Source organism: Sphaerodactylus townsendi, linkage group LG08, assembly GCF_021028975.2.
Source record: "Sphaerodactylus townsendi isolate TG3544 linkage group LG08, MPM_Stown_v2.3, whole genome shotgun sequence".
Taxonomy (NCBI): Eukaryota; Metazoa; Chordata; class Lepidosauria; order Squamata; family Sphaerodactylidae; genus Sphaerodactylus; species Sphaerodactylus townsendi.
In genome coordinates, this window is record NC_059432.1 from 21,917,214 (window position 1) to 21,937,654 (window position 20,441).

At 46.4% G+C, this 20,441-nt stretch overlaps 1 protein-coding gene across 1 annotated transcript in view; it reads left to right on the forward strand.

Annotated features, from left to right (window-relative positions):
* REEP3 (receptor accessory protein 3) overlaps positions 1-20,441 on the forward strand; it is a 64,352-nt gene that overhangs the window by 42,383 nt on the left and 1,528 nt on the right. The window contains exons 3-6 of the mRNA XM_048507089.1: positions 7,368-7,444; positions 8,472-8,592; positions 8,944-9,057; positions 14,511-14,658. Coding sequence (XP_048363046.1) covers positions 7,368-7,444; positions 8,472-8,592; positions 8,944-9,057; positions 14,511-14,658 — 460 coding nt within the window. The remainder of the gene's footprint in view (positions 1-7,367; positions 7,445-8,471; positions 8,593-8,943; positions 9,058-14,510; positions 14,659-20,441) is intronic.

Genomic DNA, 20,441 nt, shown 5'->3' on the forward strand with positions numbered 1-20,441 from the left:
ATAGTGTCAGTTTCCTTTCAGGTAGAGACCACTTCATACTTCAGTGGCTCTCAATAATGAGGATGCCCAGGTCATGGCACTGAATGTTGGGCTTCCTTTTTCACTCTGTTGAATGAACAATTCAGCTTTTTCTTTCCTTGATGAAGGCAGTTTAAATTTTCTGAAATCGCATATGGCATGGCCTTCGTTGGAAGGTGTGATTTTATGTGGCATGTGCAGGTTATACGTTTGAATATTCTCTCATGTGGCAAATTAGAAGAAGAAGAAGAAGAAGAGTTTGGATTTATATCCCCCCTTTTTCTCCTGTAGGAGACTCAAAGGGGCTGACAATCTCCTTGCCCTTCCCCCCTCACAACAAACACCCTGTGAGGTAGGTGGGGCTGAGAGAGCTCCAAGAAGCTGTGACTAGCCCAAGGTCACCCAGCTGGCGTGTGTGGGAGTACACAGGCTAATCTGAATTCCCCAGATAAGCCTCCACAGCTCAAGCGGCAGAGCGGGGAATCAAACCCAGTTCCTCCAGATTAGAGTGTACCTGCTCTTAACCACTGCGCCACTGCTGCTCAAATTAGCATAATGAAGACAGCAATTTTGGCTTAGCCATCTTCCAGACAAGCTGCCTTTTCTATAGCAGGGCATATGGAGATACATAGAGCCTTGGGGCTTAACTCAAACTTACAGGGATAAGGCCTTGTCTTTGATTCTAGGAGCCACTCCTAGAATTTCAATGCCCGACTCATTTATTCATTTTTAGTCTGCCTTTCTCATTGACACTCAAGGCAGAATGCTCAGTTTAAAACAGTGCAATAACAGCAGTCCAATATGTACAAATGCAGTAACACTATTACAAAATTAGGCACCTAGTGCAACAATATGCATTCAGAGCACAAAATAAATGAAAACTGCCTAAAATTTCAGACATTAACTTGTGACCCTGTGGCCTTTACGAACATTTCTGCTGAACGGTTTCTTTTTACATATTCTGTAGAATGAAAGCATTGAGAGCATTCTTGACTGATCTGGTGGGAACCACACCAGGAGTTCTTGCCCATTTGCAATGTAACATTTTCAGGAGAGGAAAGCTGCCACAGCAGGGTATATTGGGAAAGTTGCCCTAAGCTATAAAGTGGTTTGCAGGTGATGAACAGTATTTTGAATTGAACCTGGAAACTAGCTGGTAGCCAGTGCAGCAACTGCAGTGTGGTGGAATAGCCTGCTCTGGCCTGCAGGCCCTATTCTACCATGTCCTCCAATGCATCTGGGTCCCAGCAGTTCCCAAGTTTTCTATAACATATAGTCAGCTGCTATAAAATCCTATCTAAGGTCACAGCTGACTATAAGTTAATGGCCAACAAATGGTTGGCTATGGTAACGTTGGCTTTTATTCCTTAAGAAACAAGCAAAAGCAAAATAATGTGTCTGAAGCTTGAATTTGTTACCATACACACTAAACGAAGTAGCTCTTTTTGTATGTAGTTACAGTTCATTTGTTTCAGATCAAGCAGAACGGTAAACAATGTTTACAGACATAACTACACGCACGTATGTGGAGAGAGCTTTTTTCCATCCCCTCTGTGTGAAGGCTTAGCTTAACTGCCCTAACTGCCGCTGATAGAATGCTCACTCTTGACAATTTCTCCCCAACTGCCTAACTGCCGCAGATAGAATGTTTACTCCTGAAAACTTCTCCCAGCATGCTATCTCTTCACAGAGGGCCAAGCCACCCAGCTTCCTTGCCCTGTTTTGAGCCCTCACCTGTGTGTCTTTAAAAATGCATTTCTTCACAGGAGTAAATGCGTACTTCATCCAGCAATCAAGCTGTGGCATTCTGTACCAGCTGGAATTTTCTAAAATCTTCAAGGGGTGATCTATGCAGAGTGTGTTACAATTGTTGTCAGAGCTACTGTAGGATGGTCCACATGGCAGCATTGGCCACATCAAGGCAGGAGGCCATCCTACAGGCTCAATTAAGATGGAAGAAAGCATTTTCTAAGACACAGTTTGACTCAGAATGCATTGCGTCCAAACTAAACTGGAAATTTCTGTTGATTCCATCTTCTTGCTGCAGATGTTCCTCATAGTTTTCCTCAGGGTCCACTATCCTCCAGGAGTAGCGTATTGTGGAGATCAGTGGCTATAACGAAAAGAGGGAGTCAAGAAAGTTCCATTTTGTTGACAGAAAATGTAGTCTGGATTATATCCCCGGTCTGTGGTATGAAGATTTATGCAAAACAATCTGCAATATTAGGGGACAGTAATTCGTGTGTAGGCTCTAAACATCTGCAACAGTTTCAAGGATATGTTTATTATTTAAGTATGATTCATTTTGTCTACAGTATTGTCCGGGTTCGGCTGCAGCGCCCGGACTTGCCCCGCTGGGTCACGTGCAGGCCAGCACTGCGGGGGATGTGAAGGCCGCAGAGGAGCTTCTTGCAGCGGCAGTGGAGGCCTTAGAGGACTTGTTCAGAGAGGAAGGCAGGGGAGAGAGGAGTTTCAGGCCCAGCAGGCCCTGCCCGCCCACAGCTGAGGCGGCTGTGGGAGATGGGCTGGGGAAGCAGCTGGGACGAGGGAGAGAAATGAGAGGGCAGAAGGGATATAAGGAAGTGGGAAAGGGAGAGACAGGAGCTGCCGCAGCAGCAGAAAATGTGGGTGGTGGTGTGAAAAGGCAAGGGAAAGGGGCAGCTCAATGGTGGGAAGTAGGAAGAGGACCTTGGAGCCAAGACCCCCTGCCAGAACCTAGAGCACTGTTTAGGCTGGTCCCAACCCTGTGAAGTAACAGGGTGGGAACCTTTCACACAGACTGGAAACCTCCTCTCCCTGTGAGGCCACAGGGGAGAGGCAAACCCCTGGAAACTCCTCTCCCTGTGAAGCATCAAGGGAGAGAGAGAGGGAGGGTGCGAACTCTCAGATCAGCCAGGGAAAGGAGGGCAGAGAGACCTAGGCAGAGGGTGGCGTGGGGAAGGGCTGCTGTGTACATCTGGCACCTTGTGGGCACGGTTGTTTCTTGGCCCCTCGGGCCAACTGGAAAAGTCATCGGCTGGGGCGACCAACCCCCAGGTCAGGGAAGGAGGGAAGGATCAGCTGCCCGAGAGCCCCGGGTGAGGAGGGGAAACTCCACAAGTATGTTATAAAGTATATGTTGATATAGTTCTGTAGAATTCAACGTTTTTCAGTGTTATAAAATTTAACTCCATATCCATATGTGCTGATAGTCCTATTTTGACTGTGTGAGGACCATATGTGTTCAGATAGCATCCTTTCTTTTATTTACTACATGCGTCATGAGTTTTTTGATGTTTCAGAGGGCAAAAACTAGGAAGCATATGCTAAAATAGAGTAGGGTGCATTAGAAAGCGATTGCAGGTAGCCACATTGATCCAAAGCAAAAGCCACAAACAAAAGCCACATGATACCTTTGATTAAGACCAGCCAAAATGGTGCAAACAGTGTGTAAGCTTTTTTTTTGAGTTCTGAAACTTTTCATGAAGCTGGATGGTTTAACAAAAAAGGAAAGAGTAAATGATGTCTCAGGCCATACTCTTGGGGCCTTGGCTTACAAGCATGCTGTGTGGAAAGTTGAGCAACTATGGCAGATTTACAGCTATTTGTGCAGGTGTCAGGTTGCATCCTTTGTCTTTTTTGAAGACTTTTTTTTAAAGGAAGGAAGGACCTCATTGAAAACAACAACCAACACTTTTTGAAATGTGCCTCAGACATCAGGCAGGGCAAACATGTCCCTTAGAAGGTAAAGAGCAAAGAGAAGGAATGGTCAAGATCAAAATCTGAGACGTTTCTGCCCTCTGACCTATACTTCGTTCTTAAATATCCTGCCTGAAGAGTACTGGAGAACTTGGCATGTTGCTCACTGTATTGTATTGTTTTGCTTGGTCTTGGAAAGGGGTATCATGTGGCTTTTGTTTATAAGACACAGTAGTTTGCAGCACTTTATCTCTAGCATTGGCGACATTTGCAGCTTTCTGCTAGGAAACAAAGACAGCAATCCTAAGACACTTAGAGCTGCATTGAATACTATGGAATTTACTCATGAGCACATATGCATAGGAATTTATATATTTGAATTCCATAAATATGCCAAACACAATTTTATATACCAATTGACAAATGACACATTTTTTAAAAGTTCAGGCTTGATAATCGTCATCAAGATAATTCTCACCATCGCTCTCTCTGTGGATACTTAAATGCAAAAACAGGAGCTATGAACAGATGAGATGGATCTTTCTACAAACCTGAGAAAAGTCTCAGAAAAATCTGATACTTATAATATAATACATTGGGATTAAAACCCTCCAGTGGTAGCATCTGTAGTGCTAGGCAACCACAGCAGCATTGCTAGCCTTCAAGCCTTGGTTTCTGTCACTCAAAGATAGGAGGAAGGCCCTTCTCAGAGCTGTTCTAGCCTTTGAGGGAATGACTAGTCAGGGCCAGGCTTAGCTGCAACCACCAAGCAACTTGTTAACATTCAACTTGAATGATTCACTCACGCCTGGTTCCTTGCTATTGTTGAACAGCATCTCTCACCCACAAAAGCCAGTGTGGTATAGTGGTTAGTTTCAAATGAGGATGTGGGAAATTCAGATCCACGCCCTGCTGTGGAAGCTCACAGGGTGACTTTGGCCTGTTACTTTCAGCCTAGCCTACTTCACAGGGTTGTTGTGGGAATAAAGAAGAGGAGAGAAGAATTATATAAACTTCTATGGGTCCCCATTGGACAGAAAGTTGGGGCATACATTAAGAAGGTTATAAAAATAGGTGAAGATAAGGGGGTTGCAAAAGGAAGCAGGGTAAGCTGAAGATATGGGGGCTGCCCAGAGGGTGCAAAGAAGAAATAATGTAGGGAGGAAAAATATGGGAGAAAGCAAGGTGCCTCCCACAAGTACTTAAAGTCCACCACCATTCAGCTAAGCCTAGCCTGACTAGTATCATATACTAATTGGCCCAGCTCAGCTAGCATTGGGCAATTGGGCCTGACTTGGTGTCTGGCACAACACAATCATTTTGCCAGGGAAAGGAGTCCAGGGGGAGAGGCAGGGGTGTAATGCCCATTGGGCAAAGTGGGCAGTTGCCCAGGGCACCCCCTTGTGGCAGGCACCAAAAATGCAGGGTTCATTTGTGGGGATTTTTTGGTATTTTAGTGGGTTTTTTGTTTTTGGCCTGCAGGGGTGCAGTTTTTAGGCTAGCAGCATCAAAGTTTCAGGGATGTTTCAGGAGACTCTCCTAATGCTATCACCCTGGTTTGGTGAGGTTTGGTTCAAGGAGTCCAAAGTTATGGACTCCCAAAGGGGGTGCCCCATCCCCCATTGTTTCCAATGGGAGCTAATAGGAGATGGGGGCTACACCTTTGAGGGTCCATAACTTTGGACCCCCTGAACTAAACTTCACCAAACCTGGGTGCTATCATCAGGAGAGTCTTTTACTGATACCACCCATGTTTTGTGAAGTTTTGTCCAGGGGGTCCAAAGCTATGGACTCCAAAAGGGGGTGCCCCCATCACACATTGTGTCCAATGAGAACTAATAGAAGATGGGGTCTACACTTTTGAGGGTCCATAACTTTGGACTCCCTGAACCAAACTTCACCAAACCTGGGAGGTTTCATCAGGAGAGTCACTTACCAATGCCACGCAGGTTTTGTGAAGTTTGGTTCAGGGGGCCCAAAGCTATGGACTCCCAAAGGGGATGCCCCCATCCCCCATTGTTTCCAATGGGAGCTAATAGGAGATGGGGGCTACACCTTTGAGGGTCAATAACTTTGGACCCCCTCAACCAAACTTCACCAAACCTGGGTGGTATCATTGGGAGAGTCTCCTAAAAATACCCTGAAAGTTTGGTGCTGCTAGCTTAACAGTTGCATCCCTGACATCAGGCACCCCCCAAATTTCCCCAGATTGTCCTTTAACCCCCCCCCTTTGGCATGGATTTAAAGGGAGAATCTGAGGTCCCCAGTTTAAACATTGAAAGTGATACTGTTTCAGGGTGGGGGAGAATCCACCCCAAAATAGCATCATTTTCAATGTTGTTTAAACTGGGAACCCCAGATTCTCCCTTTAAGGTGGATTCAAAAGGAGAATCTGGGCTCCCTAGTTCAAACACCATTGAAAATGATGCTGTTTGGGGGTGGATTCCAGCATCACTTGTTTAAACTAGGGAGCCCAGATTCTCCTATTAAATCCACCCTAAAGGGAGAATCTGGGGTCCCCAGTTTAAATAACAGTTTCCCCCAATTGGAGGGACTGGATACAACACCATAAAATGTTTTCACAGCAGTAATAAAACATTTTGAAAGCATTTTGAAAATGTTTTCAAAAAAATTATTTCTGCTGTGTGGCATGGCCTATTGCTGTGTTCAGATTTGTGAGTTGGGGCATGTTCTATAATGTGATGGTGACTTTGAAATGACCTGGTGTAAAAAATCATTGCTTGGTCATAGTGGAGGAGGGCATCTGCCCATGGGGGGCGCCAAACTCCAGTTTGCCTAGATATTCCACTGGGCATAGCTACAAGGGAGTTGGGGGCGTTGCACCGGGGACACACCAGGGGGCATCAAACTCAGGTTTTGCCCAGGGCTCCAGTTTGCCTAGTTATGCCACTGGGGAGAGGTGGTTAAATGCAGGCTGATTGGTACATCAGGAGGAGGTAGGAAAAAGGAGAAAGCTATAGGGGTTTTCAGGGCAGGGAAAGAGGAAATCATGGGGGAGAAGAAATGTAGTGTCCCCTGCTGGTCTCCAGTGTGTAGATATGTATTTTTCCACCCAAAAATGGGTGTTCTAGAAAAGAAACCCCGCTCTCCACCACCACCTGTTTTATATCCCTGTTGCAAAGAATTCTCAGCACCCTCACCAGACTACTTACTGATTCTTTTTGGATTGGCATGAAAATTAGACTGGTGTAACAAGGGAGCTTTTTTTAGCTGAGAGACCTAGCTGGTTCTGCTCCACGCACCACTGATGCTGAAGTTAAATTTTGAAAAAGTATAGCAGTTCTCACTTAATAAACATATTTTTAAGGACCTCTAAATGATTTGTTTTAAGCTTTGACTGCATTAAAAGATTGGTGGGGTTATATCCATGTTGATGAAGTGTGTGATCCTCTTTGTTAAGGAAAGAAACTTCAGTGGATGGCGGTGAACGTGTTGGAGGCAGAATTTAACCAGACTGTTAGAGTTGCTTTGATGCAGGCTGGAACAAAAGACCCCTGTTTCAGTTCCAATCCTTTTAAAAGAACATAATAACTACAAACAAGAATGCATAGTTTGATTTGGGCTGAAATGTGAATATAGCCAATTGTATGTATCTATGTCAGATGTATTTTTAAAATATTCAGATTTACAGTGTTTTCATTTGTTCTAAGGTGCGGTGGATGATGTACTGGATCGTGTTCGCACTTTACACCATTACTGAAACAATAGCAGACCTAACGATCTCTTGGTAAGAGCCATCTGCGCACTAAATGTAATACAACTGTTATTTGTGACATATCAAGTAGACATGATGTCAAAGATCATATCAAGTTATCTGTGGAGTGGAGTTATAATGTAACACTCTTGAGTTTCGTTAGTTACAGAAGGGGGTGGCAGGAACTTACCGCAGCCGCCATTTGCTGCCGGGGGAAGGGTGGCGCGCAGCTCCTTCCCCTTCCTGCTTCATGGTGGGGGTGGGCCCGTCCCTGGGCTGTGAGGCAGTGTGGCCTGCAGCGCTGATTGGCGGGAGGGTGACGTCACAGCGCCAGCACCTGGCGTCGGCCACCTGGGCTGTCCCCTCGCCATTTAAGGCAGCGCTGAGCCGAGCAGGCCCTCTTTCTCCCGCTGCCGAGATTGTCCCACCCATCACTCCCTGTCTGCTTGAAGGGGTACTTAGGTTCTAGATTTTGTTTCTCTTGTCATAGCCATCCAGCGGTTTGCGCATGGGGGACTGATCCTGCTTGGGGTAAGCTGCTTGCTAACCCCCTTTGGAACCTCCTTATGAGGTAGGGGTGGAGCAAGCATGGGGTCTGGCAGCCCAGGCTTGGGCTGAGACCGCTTGCACCCCCCTCAGCAAATGGGGGATTCTTCAGAATGCGGCCCGCCACCCGTCTGAAATTTCCCCCCCGTTCGTTGCTGTCCTTTTAACTCAGAGTGTGAGTTTATTTTCCTCAAACAGCTGGTTTGCCCAGCTCTCAGATCAGACCCCCATGCTGCGCCTAACGCTTATCTGTTCTCTCTTGTCAATAAAGAAAAGGCTATGGCCAGTTTTTACTTACCACAATAAAGTGTTTGCGTATTATTTCCACTCAGTTTCATGCTTCTCTCCAGTCTAGCCTTTCCCCTCCCTCAGGCGGCAACAAGTATTCTCCCCATGAGCCTTGAATTTTTAAAAAATGCTTAAAATGTAACAGTGGGTGCAATGTAAAACTAACTGAAAAAGCACAGTCAGTTTTAAAGAGCATGCAACCTGATTCTGGATTTATGTATTGCAGGTTTCCACTGTACTATGAACTGAAAATTGCTTTTGTTATTTGGCTGCTCTCTCCATATACTAGAGGGGCAAGTTTAATTTATAGGAAATTTCTTCATCCCCTTCTTTCTTCAAAAGAGAAGGTAAGACTTTCCCCAGAATTGTATAAAATGCTTAAATGCAAATATAACTGGAGCAGAGGGGTATTTTTTAAGTATATATGTGACAGGGGAGACCAGAGGCGTAGCTCCAAGGGGGAAAGGGGGAGTGCGTGACGCACCGAGTTCATGCCCCTGTGGGGGTGTGGCGAGGGCATGGTGGGGGCAGAGGACGCACCAGTGCACTGGGCGCTTTTTTCCCTTGCTACACCTCTGGGGGAGACAGACCTGTAGTAAAACCTTGTGCTTAACATTAAGAAATGTATGTGTTGTAGATTGTAGATGTCAAATTAGTCCGGTGGTCCTATGGTAATTTTTCTTTCTTTCTCCCCTTAGGAGATTGATGAATATATTGTGCAAGCCAAAGAACGGGGCTATGAAACAATGGTTAACTTTGGAAAACAGGGTTTAAATTTAGCTGCTACTGCTGCAGTCACTGCAGCAGTAAAGGTAAATATTGCATGTTTGTTCAGTGTAAAAATATAGTGTGGATACACATAAGAAAAGCTGGGTGACTTATTTCAACAGCATGTTCTAAAAGTGTGTTATCTTTTTGAACACTGGACATATGACTTTTTAATGGTGAAGATGACCCTTTCTCTCTCTTTTGTTGCTGGTAATCACACTCCATAGGATTTCTGGCCTCTTTCTGCTGTTTTCCTTCAATCAAGTTGAGGTAATTGCTGAGCATGGAATAGTGCTACTCTCCATACACGTGGAAAATGGACATGAATCCATATTGAGCTCTTTGTTTTTAGAATAGTTCATTAATTCCGCTACGCCAACTTTTGCTACTATGACTTGAAGTTGTATAATACTAGGAAGTGTTAATCTGGCTGTGCTGTTTGATATGGACTTGGAGGTACTCCTGGCTTCCTGTAACTTACCCAGAATAATGACCGGCTCCATTATAATGCAGGCATGTAGCTAATGGTCACTAATGCTATCCTCTTTTATGATGCAACAATATGGAAAGAGTACCTGCATACCACTGAGCATTTCCTGTTTTACCTGCGGTAAATCTGAATTAGCAGAAGGCAGTTTTGGTTGGGTAACTTCCTTTTCTTGATATCCAGGGAGTCTAGGTAAGGATATCATTGGGATGAAAGATGACATTTCCTTCATGTTGCCAAATGTTCATGCTCTGTAGACTTTCAGAAGAACTCTCACCCCATTTCTTCATGACTGGGAAGAAGGCAAGATTACAAGAACTCTTTATTAAGCCTGTGCTGTAAGAACATTTGGAGTGGTAAATAGTGGGATTTGCTTAGTGCTTCCATGAGTGCCTGATAAAAGATTGGGGAAGGGAGAGATTCTGCAGATCTCGTAAGGGAGTGATCCCATGCGGTCTACCTTGAAAAATTAATTCTAGCTGGAGGTATGTCGTGGAACAACCAGTATTCACATGTACCAAAGACTGGCAGTCCAATTGTTATTCTATTTTAATGCAGTAGTAAGTACACATACAAACGTCAAACGTATGTATCTGGGGAATTAGATAGCTACAACTGTATAAAATACTCTGAATAATGAAAGTCATTTCTCTAGTCAGCTGAACTGAAGATTGAATCCGTTAGCAGTTCTTATAAATGTTGAAAAGGGATTCTTCTAGTGGCAGACTTCTAGTAATTGTGAATATCCGTCTGCAAAAAAAAGTAATAAAGCAATAGCAATAGCATTTTATTTTCTACCTTGGCTAGATATTTGCAGATTTATGACAATTTTTACACTGATTAGCTTTCAAAAGATAAATTACTATTTCAGCCCACCTCCAGATATGGGGATGTGAGTCAAGTAGGTCAGTCTGCACTTAATTTGGAAGCCAAAGATTGTTCTGCATGTTCACAGCATCTGAGAGCTGGCTCAAAGAAAAACTCCCAGCACCACCAGAATGGTTTTTATATATGGAAACAATAAAATTCTCATTGCTTCCAGTATCCACAGAGCAGTTCCATTAGCCTTCATGAGAACATGACACTTGTATTATGATGGTTATGTGCTTCCGGGCAAGAGCACACGTCTGTTTTAGATATTAGTGTTTGTCATGGGGCGCTGCTAAGGGAAAAGCTTTCCCAAAAATGGTTATAGGGCTAACATTTGAACTGTGCCTCTTGTTTAGCTCTTTGTGGAACATGGCAACTACAACTGTTTTGTTCAGGAAACAGCGATTACTTTAATTGAAACTGCAGGAGGTACTGAGGGGGGAAATAATTCCTAGTTGGCAAGGGCTGAGCATTGTCGTTCTTGGGGAAACTTTTAGATCCTTAATGACTTCTACTGCTCATACCATGTTTGATTAAACATGCCTGCCATTGGCATATGTTCCTTAGCATCTTGTGTGACTTCTCTTACTAACGTAGTAATCTCAAATGTGACCTTGGCATGACTTATTTGCAAATGACATCTGAATGAGTAGAATGTGAATTTGTCTGCCTTTATCTTGTGAGACAGGACCAGCAAATAAAACATTTTTTAAAAAACCAGGTTCTGGTAGAGCATAAAAGAAATCTTGGAAATGTTTTCCAGGGGGTGGGAGATAACTCTGTTTTAGATGTTCAGCGTGACTGATTCTTTGTGTTTCAAACCTTTACGCTGAGCTATCCTTGCGGTGACCTTTTTAAGGAAGGTGATAGTCTGCTGCTTACTGATGGAGAGCTAATAAGATGACAGTTCTACAATCTTCTTGGAAACACAGGCCAGCCTAAGGCGCAGGCAAGGGTTCTGGTCCTGCTGTGTTCATTCATTATCAAGGCAGGCTTGTCCTCTGTATCACACAGCTTGATTTATTTGTGTGAGGAGGTGGGGAGGCTGCACAAGACCATATGATGCTCAGCTTCCACACTGTGTGGCTTGTTTATGGATTCCACAATTGAGATGCCTGGTGTATCTTAAAGCATTTCACTTCTTCTATTTAAACAGTGCAAACGCCAGATGGTACAAAGCCACAACAGCTTCTCATTTTGCTTTCTAGTATAATATCAAATACTTGGCCATGGTTTGTCTGTTTACCATAGCCTTATCCTTGGATCTAGCTGTTAGTAACAGCCATTATGTTTTTGAATACATAATCTGTTGTTGGAGAGATCTCCTCTACCAGTTTATCTGCGAAGGGATCATCATGGCCTTTGGCCAAGGCTAACTTTGTGTAGCTTTCTGCTCAAGTGGTGATGATTTTGTGAGAGAGATTCAGACTATTCATGCCTTGTTGCAATTGTGTTTGGATAGCTATACACATCACGTGCCTGTAAGAACAAAAATTATACTAAAATGTTGACATTGAAAACTTTGTGGCTGTTACTTTTGAGCAATCTTTTCAGTCATAACATCTATTCTTTGCTAAGCCAGATGCCTCTCCAAATGTTATCAATGGGGTAGCTAGTGCCATTATTGAGTTAATGACGCCAGAGCTTGTGACGATCAAATTGTACAGGAAGGAAATACAATTGTTGTGCTTAAAATAACTTGCAAATGTGCCCTGAAAACAGTAATTGATATTTTATATTGAATGCAGTATTTGAATTTCAATAACACTTGGAACTCCTTAGCCAGGAACTGGGTGATTCCAGGTGGAGTAGTTCAGTGAGGCACAGCTAGAGTGTTAAAACCTTGTAGAACAGGCATTCAAGACTGCACAGGATAGGAAAATAGCTGGGCATATATATGGCTTCCTGAAAATCAGAAACCTCTAAGACTTCCATAAAGTTTCAGATGTTACTGCACAGTTTCAAGTGTACTAGAAATGGTTTCCTTTTTAATGGAATGCAGAGAACCATGCTGTTTAGGGTTAGAGGATGAGTCTTTTGGAAGCTTCCAGTGCAATTTATGTCAACATAGAAGAATTACTGGATCCACCCTGAATACTCTGGTGCATGAAGTCCAGTAAAGTAGATGTATTGTAATCATATTGTCCACTGCACTAAAGCTTTACTGCTGATCTTGATACAAAATTGGGGAGTTGGCTAAAGGACAAAATATTATAAGGGATAATTTCAGTTATTGGGCAACTGAAAGAATATTCTGGTGGTGGCAGAAAACACATAAGAACATAAGAAAGAGCCTGCTGGATCAGACCAGAGTCCATCTAGTCCAGCACTGTGCTATTTGCAGTGGCCTACCAGGTGCCTTTGGGAGCTCACATGCAGGATGTGAAAGCAATGGCCTGCTGCTGCTCCCGAGCACCTAGTATGCTAAGGCATTTGCAATCTCAGATCAAAGAGGATCAAGATTGGTAGCCATAGATCGACTTCTCCTCCATAAATCTGTCCAAGCCCTTTTTAAAGCTATCCAGGTGAGTGGCCATCACTACCTCCTGTGGCAGCATGTTCCAAACACCAATCACATGTTGCATGACGAAGTGTTTCCTTTTGTTAGTTCTTATTCTTCCCCCCAGCATTTTCAATGGATGCCCCCTGGTTCTAGTATTGTGAGAAAGAGAGAAAAAATTATTTCTGTCATTATTTTCTACCCCATGCATAATTTTATAGACTTCAATCACATCCCCCCTCAGACGTCTCCTCTCCAAACGAAAGAGTCCCAAACGCTGTAGCCTCTCCTCATAAGGAAGTTGCTCCAGTCCCTCAATCATCCTTGTAGCCCTTCTTTTAGATACAAGTGATTTGTGTGTTAGAGTAGTCATGGAATTGACTTCATTACTTAATATTGAGTGGTAGCCAGGACCTAGTCTGGGATGCTGTTGTTGCCAACCACTTTGAAAGAGTGGCCACCAGAGGATCATCAATACAGCATTTGCATGAGTGGGCAAGTGCCCAGAAATTCCAATGGTAGCATTTAATTTTAGAAGAGGACACTTGAAAAAGTATTCAGAAAGAAGATGAAAGGGAAGCCCAGGCAGTCACATCCCTCTGAGAATCTTGAATACTTATTAAAAACTACTCCAGTAGAAGTTCTGTTGAAAAGTATACTACTGATTAGAAAAAGATAAGTCCAAGATAATGAAAGAAAGCAAAGCTTCAGATTTTAAAAGTGGAAATCTTGCCTTAGCAAGTAAAAAGGCCACAAACTCTAACAGAACAAATACAATCATTAAGGCATGTGAAGAAGGAATTTGAAAAAACAGTTTCATGCCTTTAGCAGTTCAGACAGTTGTATAGTTGACAGTAGGCACAAAGAATTGCATCACCCCCTACATCTATGCTGGCCTCTGACCTTTGTGTTGTTCAGTTGTCTTGATTTTAGTGACCTTCGTGATTTTGAACTCTGGTAGACAGGTATAACACTGAAGGTGTCTTGAACGGCTCAGAACTGTAAAAAAATATTTACCTTTTACCACCCTGGTCTCCTGTTCCAGGAACAATATTCTGACTTTCCTTCCCAATGTGTGATGACCTCCTGCTTGAAGCAGGTTTTTTTCTAGATATCCTCTTGACTGTTCTGAAGTATCTATCCATGCCCTGTTAAAACAAATTACATCAAATGACTGTAACTGCAATCATAGTGTAGTCAGACCAAGATGACTTGGATACTACAGGCAGACCTGTGGTTGGGCTTCGTTGAATGTACAGTTTAAACTCTGAACTTGGCTTTAATGGTTTTAAAACTTAACTATTGGAAATTGTGAGGGGGGAAGGGAAAGGAGTTTGTAAGCCCCTTTGAGTCTCCTCACAGGAGAGAAAGGGGGCTATAAATCCAACTCTTCTTCTTCTTCTAAAGTGAGAAATAATGGCTTTATAAATTGGTTTACTTTCTTTGTAAAATGGGAAAATGTTAAGACTAAGCAAAATGTGACCTGAAAGAACATGAATGCTTTGTTATTGGAGTCAAATGTAAACATGACACACAGTCTTTTCATAGCACAGCCTTGCATTTTACTACCACAAATCCATTTGAAGAAGTAGATTTCCACCTCTTCCTCGCAACACTTTTTCTTCCTTTTATTGTTACAGAGCCAAGGAGCAATAACTGAAAGACTGCGGAGTTTTAGCATGCATGACTTAACAGCTATTCAAGGTGATGAGCCAGTGGGACAAAGACGCTATCAAACTTTGCCGGAGACCAGAAAGAGAAGCAAAAGCTCCACTCATGAATCCTTAGGTTGGTACGTTACTAAAAGAACTTTGGCTGTCTGTTTTTTGCGACATGACAGTCCTGTAGAAGACAAGAAGTGTCTTACATAGATACAGGGAACCTTATCCTGTGTACTTGATAAGGATGTCTGGAGGCTTGGCATTATGGAAGTGACATATTTCCCTCTTTACCTGGAATACATGAATATCTAGAAACAGCTGTTTGTGTCTAGCCTAAGCGATGATATCCTTCCTGCCCTGTTGTGCTGGTTTTACTGAACAGAATATAATTTGGTTTCCATAGTCTGCATGGCCTGCAGCTTGCCTCAGCATGGACCTTTTGTGTAATGATATGCAGATTCACAGACATTTTTGTGACTTTTTTGTTGAGCTGATGTGCTTTGCTGTGCCATTCTACTGGCGGCGGGGGGTATCTTGATTGGGTGTTTTCTTCATTACTTGCAAGGAGGCAGGAACCACTTAACAGAGTTGAAACTCCCCTTCCTGTGACGTGCTCCGGGGTTATTCCCCCCAGTATTCTTTCCTGCCTGCAAGGAGTGCAAGGCATTTCGCGCAGCTCCCCAGGGATCTTCTAAAGTCAGTGTGTTTATGTCCCCTGTCTGTCTCCCCCCTGCCTTATGTAAGTAAGTGGGAAGGGGGGAGGCTTGTTCAACATCCAAGGGGAGCTAGTGTAGACTCCGTCGCGACGAAAACAGCTTCCCGCCATTTTTAGCGGATCCCGCCTCAAGATGGCGACTGGATCCTTTACCCCCCCCCAGGGAGGACTTCGCCCGGTCTGCGGCCGAGGGAACGAGAGCCGCCAGGAACAAGGCGGCGGAGACCCAAGCCACCGGACAGAAAGCGACGTCCAAAAAGAAGGGGACTAAAACGGCCGGCGGGCAATTAGCAGGCGCTCCCGCGCAGAAGCGCGCGCGCCAAAATGAAGCGGATGGGAGCTCGGCGCCTTCTGAGGGCGCTGCCAGTACAGGCGGCTCCACAGCCGGGTCCTCCTACCCCTTGCGGGATTCGGAGTCCCCGGCTTCCCCCAGCAACGAGGAGAGAAGGGTTCCCTCGGAGCCACAGAGAGCAATAGGAAACCAGGGGGAGGGGGCGGAGACGCGCGAAGGCGCTTATCTCCAGCCAGACCCTGCGGCAGCTTCTGTCGCGGCCTGGCAAGCAGCCCCACCAGCAGATTTCGCCCGCTTCCTCTCGGACCAAATTGAAAAGGCCCTAGACGCCAGAGAAGCCCGCCAGGCTTCAGTACATAGAGCAGCCACCAACGTAGCTGGAGCTCCACAGAGAGAAGGGGTTGACCTGGCCTACAGGAACCCCATTGAATTCCCAGACGAGGAGGAGGACTCCTCCCAAGAAGGGGAGGGGGCAGAGGGGGCCAGGTTTTCAGACACAGAAGACAACCTGGTAGAGACAACAGAACAAGCCCCAAAGTTCTTCAAACTAGAGAACTTGCAAATACTGATCACGAAGGCCATCTCTGCCCTGGACCTACAGGACCAGGAGGGGGCAGAAGACCCCCCACCAGACCCAGACCTCCCCCCCACCTCCGGCAAGCCCGTGAAGGGCTACCCCAAGGGCAATCTGGACTATTTTCCCAAGGATCAGGAGGGAGAGAAATTCTTCCCAGTCCCGGAGTATTTTGTCACTAGAATTAGGAAGGAGTGGATTAAGCCGGCCGCTCACAAGACCCTACCTCCATCCTTCAAGAAAACTTACCTCATGCCCCCTCAATTTCACACCTTGCTACAGGCCCCCCCGTAGCATGCCCCAGTAGCAGCTTCTGCACTCGGCTTAGACCTTGGTAAAAGATCAAAGAGGGGAGGGTAACATCAGGGACCCCCTCGATAGGAGGTCCGAGGCAGCCCTAAGAAAGACGCACGAATGGTTGGCGGCTGCAACCAAGACCCTCACTCCGGCCTCCACAGTCGCCAGGGGCTAAATTATAGTGTGTGGTTGACAGAGGGTACTGGAACGCTTATTCCAGAGCTGGACACTGCCACCAGAGAAGGGGTGGAGCGCGTCCTCATGGCTAGCGCTTAGCCATGGCAGACAGCTTCACCCTAGAGCGCCATTATTGCCCTGGTGGCTGTGGAGGCCATGGCGACTCAGGCATGATTGCCAGGCGCAATGCCTGGCTTCGACCAAGCGGCAGAGCTGGACGCTTCGCTTCTAAAAAAATGTAGTTGCCGCATATTCCTATCATGGGTCAGCCCTATTTGGCCCCGATCTAGACAGGGTCCTAGTCGAAACTAAGGACAAAAAGAAAACTCTGCCCAAGGTAATCAAACACGAAAGGAGCAACACCTCCACTAGCAGACCCACCTTTAGATCCAACAGGGCACTCCCCAGATTCCCCAGTGAAGGGAACAAACAGGGCTGGCAACAGCGGAATTCCTTTCGGGACAAACACTTCACCAAAGCGGGCAACAAACAGGGGAAACCCTTCAAGCCGGACTTTAAGAAGCAGTGACTATGCGGACGCACCGGTGGGGGGCCGCCTTACCAGGTTCGCCGCGGCTTGGCAGGGAACCCACGTGGACAGATGGTCCAGAGAGGCTATTCCAGGAGGGACTCACTGTATTAGAATTCCCTACAGTTTCCAAGGCAGCAATTACGTCCCATCTCCAATCGCGGAAAAATCTCCCAAAACACAACGAACCCTTCAGGCAGTGGCCCACCTGCTGGACATGCAAGCAATAGAACGGGTCCCGACAAGCAGTGGAGAGGTTCTCCGGCACGTATTCGCGACTTCTTTACAGTCCCCAAGCGCAACGGGGACTGCAGGGCAGTGCTTGTGAACCTCCCGGACGGTCAACAAATCACTCCGCCTGCCAAAATTTCGCGACTTGGAAACTCTAAGAACCATATCGGTAGCCCTGAGGCCCAACGATTTCTCACCTCATTAGGATCTAAAGGAGGCCTACCTCCACATTATGATCCACCCTGGCTCCACAGAAAGTTCCTAAGGTTCGCGGTGGGGCAGCAGCACTTTCAGTACAGGGCGTTACCCTTCGGCCTGGCCACCGCCCCAAGAACATTCTCAAAGATCCTCCTGGGACCCATCATCCAACTGAGGGAACAGGGGATCCACATACATCCCTTACTTGGACGACCCTCCTCATCAGGTCCCGGATTCCAAACACCAGGCACGCGGAGGATGTGGCCAGGGTCCAGGAGGTGCTGCAGGCGCACGGATTCTTAGTCGACCTATAAAAAAAAAGAAAACTCGCTTGTCCCCAAGCAAGAGACTGGAACACCTCGGAGCAATAGTGGACATGACAAAAAACGCACTATTCATCCCTCCAGAAAAGGCACTAAAAATTCAGCTTTCTGCTACCAAAGGCTACTACTGTCGGGCGCCACTGGCCCATCGCTAAGCTCAAGGCAGCCAGCTTGCTGGGGTCTCTCTTATCTCAGTCATGGACCCCTTACAAACTTCAGTGGGCGCGGTTCCACGCCAGGCCTCTGCAACAGCTTCTACGCAGATTTCAATGGGACATTATCCAGAAGAGGGACAAACCCATCTCCATTCCCACCTCGGTACGCGTCAGTCTCAGATGGTGGCTAAGCAAGCACAACCTAGCACAAGGCAAATGCTTCCTCCATGCAGCCAGACCGCAGATTTTTACGGACTCCAGCCTGCAGGGCTGGGGAGCAACCCTCAACCAACAATTCACACAGGGACAATGGTCAGAGGAGGAGTCCCTCCTCCCAATCAACGTGCTAGAGACAAGAGCCATACTCCTAGCACTGAAGCACTTTCGCCCTCAAATACAACAGCAACACATACTAGTGCGCACGGACAACGTGGCAGAAAGATCTACCTAAACAATCAGGGGGGATCAAGATCCCCCACCCTTCACAAAGAGGCGGCCAAGATACTCGCTTGGGCGGAACAGCACCTGCAGTCTCTGGAAGCCCAGTACATAAAGGGCAAGCTAAACAGCCAGGCAGACTGGCTCAGCAGGAAGCAAGTACTGGAGAGCGAATGGCAGCTCAACCCAAGAGAGTTCCACAGAATCTGCAAAATCCTCGGCACGCCTCTAATAGACCTATTTGCAACGCAGGGCAATGCCCAACTGCCAAAATTCATGACAAGACATTTTCACAAGGCGGCGCTAGCAACAGACGCCCTAGCGGCAGAATGGCCAAAAGCCCTACTCTACGCCTTCCCGCCGTTTCCGATGATTCCGCGACTCCTGAGGAGGATCCAATCGGACAGGGCGGAAGTGATACTAGTGGCCCCCAGGTGGCCGAGGAGGCCGTGGTTTTCAGCCATCCAGGAAATGGCCACCAGAGAACCAGTGGCCCTAAAGCTATCGGCGGACCTCCTCTTACAGGGCCCCATACACCACCCGGATCCCAGCTGGCTAAACTTGACCGCGTGGCGTGTGAAAGGAGGAGATTAGCAGCCAAAGGTTATTCAACCAAGGTCACCAACACAATCCTATCCGCACGCAAGAAGTCTACTATCAATATTTACAATGCGTCATGGAGGACCTTCGTGCGCTGGGCCCAAACCAAGCACATCGACCCAGAGAAGCCAAGAGTCAGAGACATCCTAGACTTCCTACAGAGAGGATTCGAGATGGGCCTACGTGTCTCTACACTTAAAAGACAGCTCTCGGCTCTGATCACTGTTTGCCCCGCCGTCAAGGGCAGACCACTCTCGAGACATCCCGACATAGTGGGGTTTCTCCGAGGCGTCAGGCTCTCTCAACCCCCGAGGGTTCACAGGTTCCCGTCGTGGCGCCTCCACGAGGTCCTGACGGCGCTCACGCTGCCACCGTTCGAACCTATTCAATCAATCCCGTTAAGGTGGGTTCGCATGAAAACCCTGTTCTTAGTCGCCTTAACGTCGGCAAGGCGCGTTTCGGAACTACAGGCCCTCTCGGCAGACAGAAAATTCTGTACCTTCCATCCGGATAGAGTGACCCTGCGGCTGGACCCCACATTCAGCCCCAAGATCCACTCCGCGTTTCACATGAAGCAAGAAATTGTGATACCAAACTTCATGCCCAACCCTGTGCACCCCAAAGAGAGGCTATGGCATAACCTCGATGTGCGCAGGGCGCTCAAGGCGTTCTTAATAAGATCTGAACCCATAAGAAGATCAGAGTCAATCTTTATCAACGTCTCCCCACCCAACGTGGGGATGCCCATGTCAAAAGCTGCCATCAGTATGACCCTCAAGGCCACCATATTAGAGGCCTACAAGGCTCAAGCCCTGCCGATGCATCTACCGGAGTGACGGCTCACTCCATCAGAAGTTGCAGCGACCAACCTTGCCTTAACTAGGAACTGCCATGACTGCCAATTAGAGGATATCTACTGGGGAGCTCGCGGCGATGAGCATCGACCTCTTTCGTTTGTAAGACACCTGAATATCATGCACCTCAGGGCGGCGTTGTCTGGAAAGAATATCAGGGACTGATACCTAGCCCACCAGTTTTTTTGTACGGACATCTGGGGCCCCAATCTCGAATGCCAGTGAAGGGTCGTGATACTTACTGTGAAGGGCCTTTGCTGGGCTAGAAATTGGCAACCCTCTGGTTGTTATCAAATCCCAATGTTTGTTTCTCCTTAGTTCATAGTTCAGTTAGTTCCTGGGGTAAGATAGTTTTCGTTAGTGTGTTATCCTTCCTGTGTGTCCCGGTTTGTTTTGTGAGCACTACTTGGTCGGTTCGAATACTGAGGGGAATAACTTGAACCCTACGTCACAGAGGTTTCCTTTGTTAGAGGTGGTTCCTGCCTTGCAAGAGTAACAAGAGGCCACTGATCGAGATGCCCCTGGCG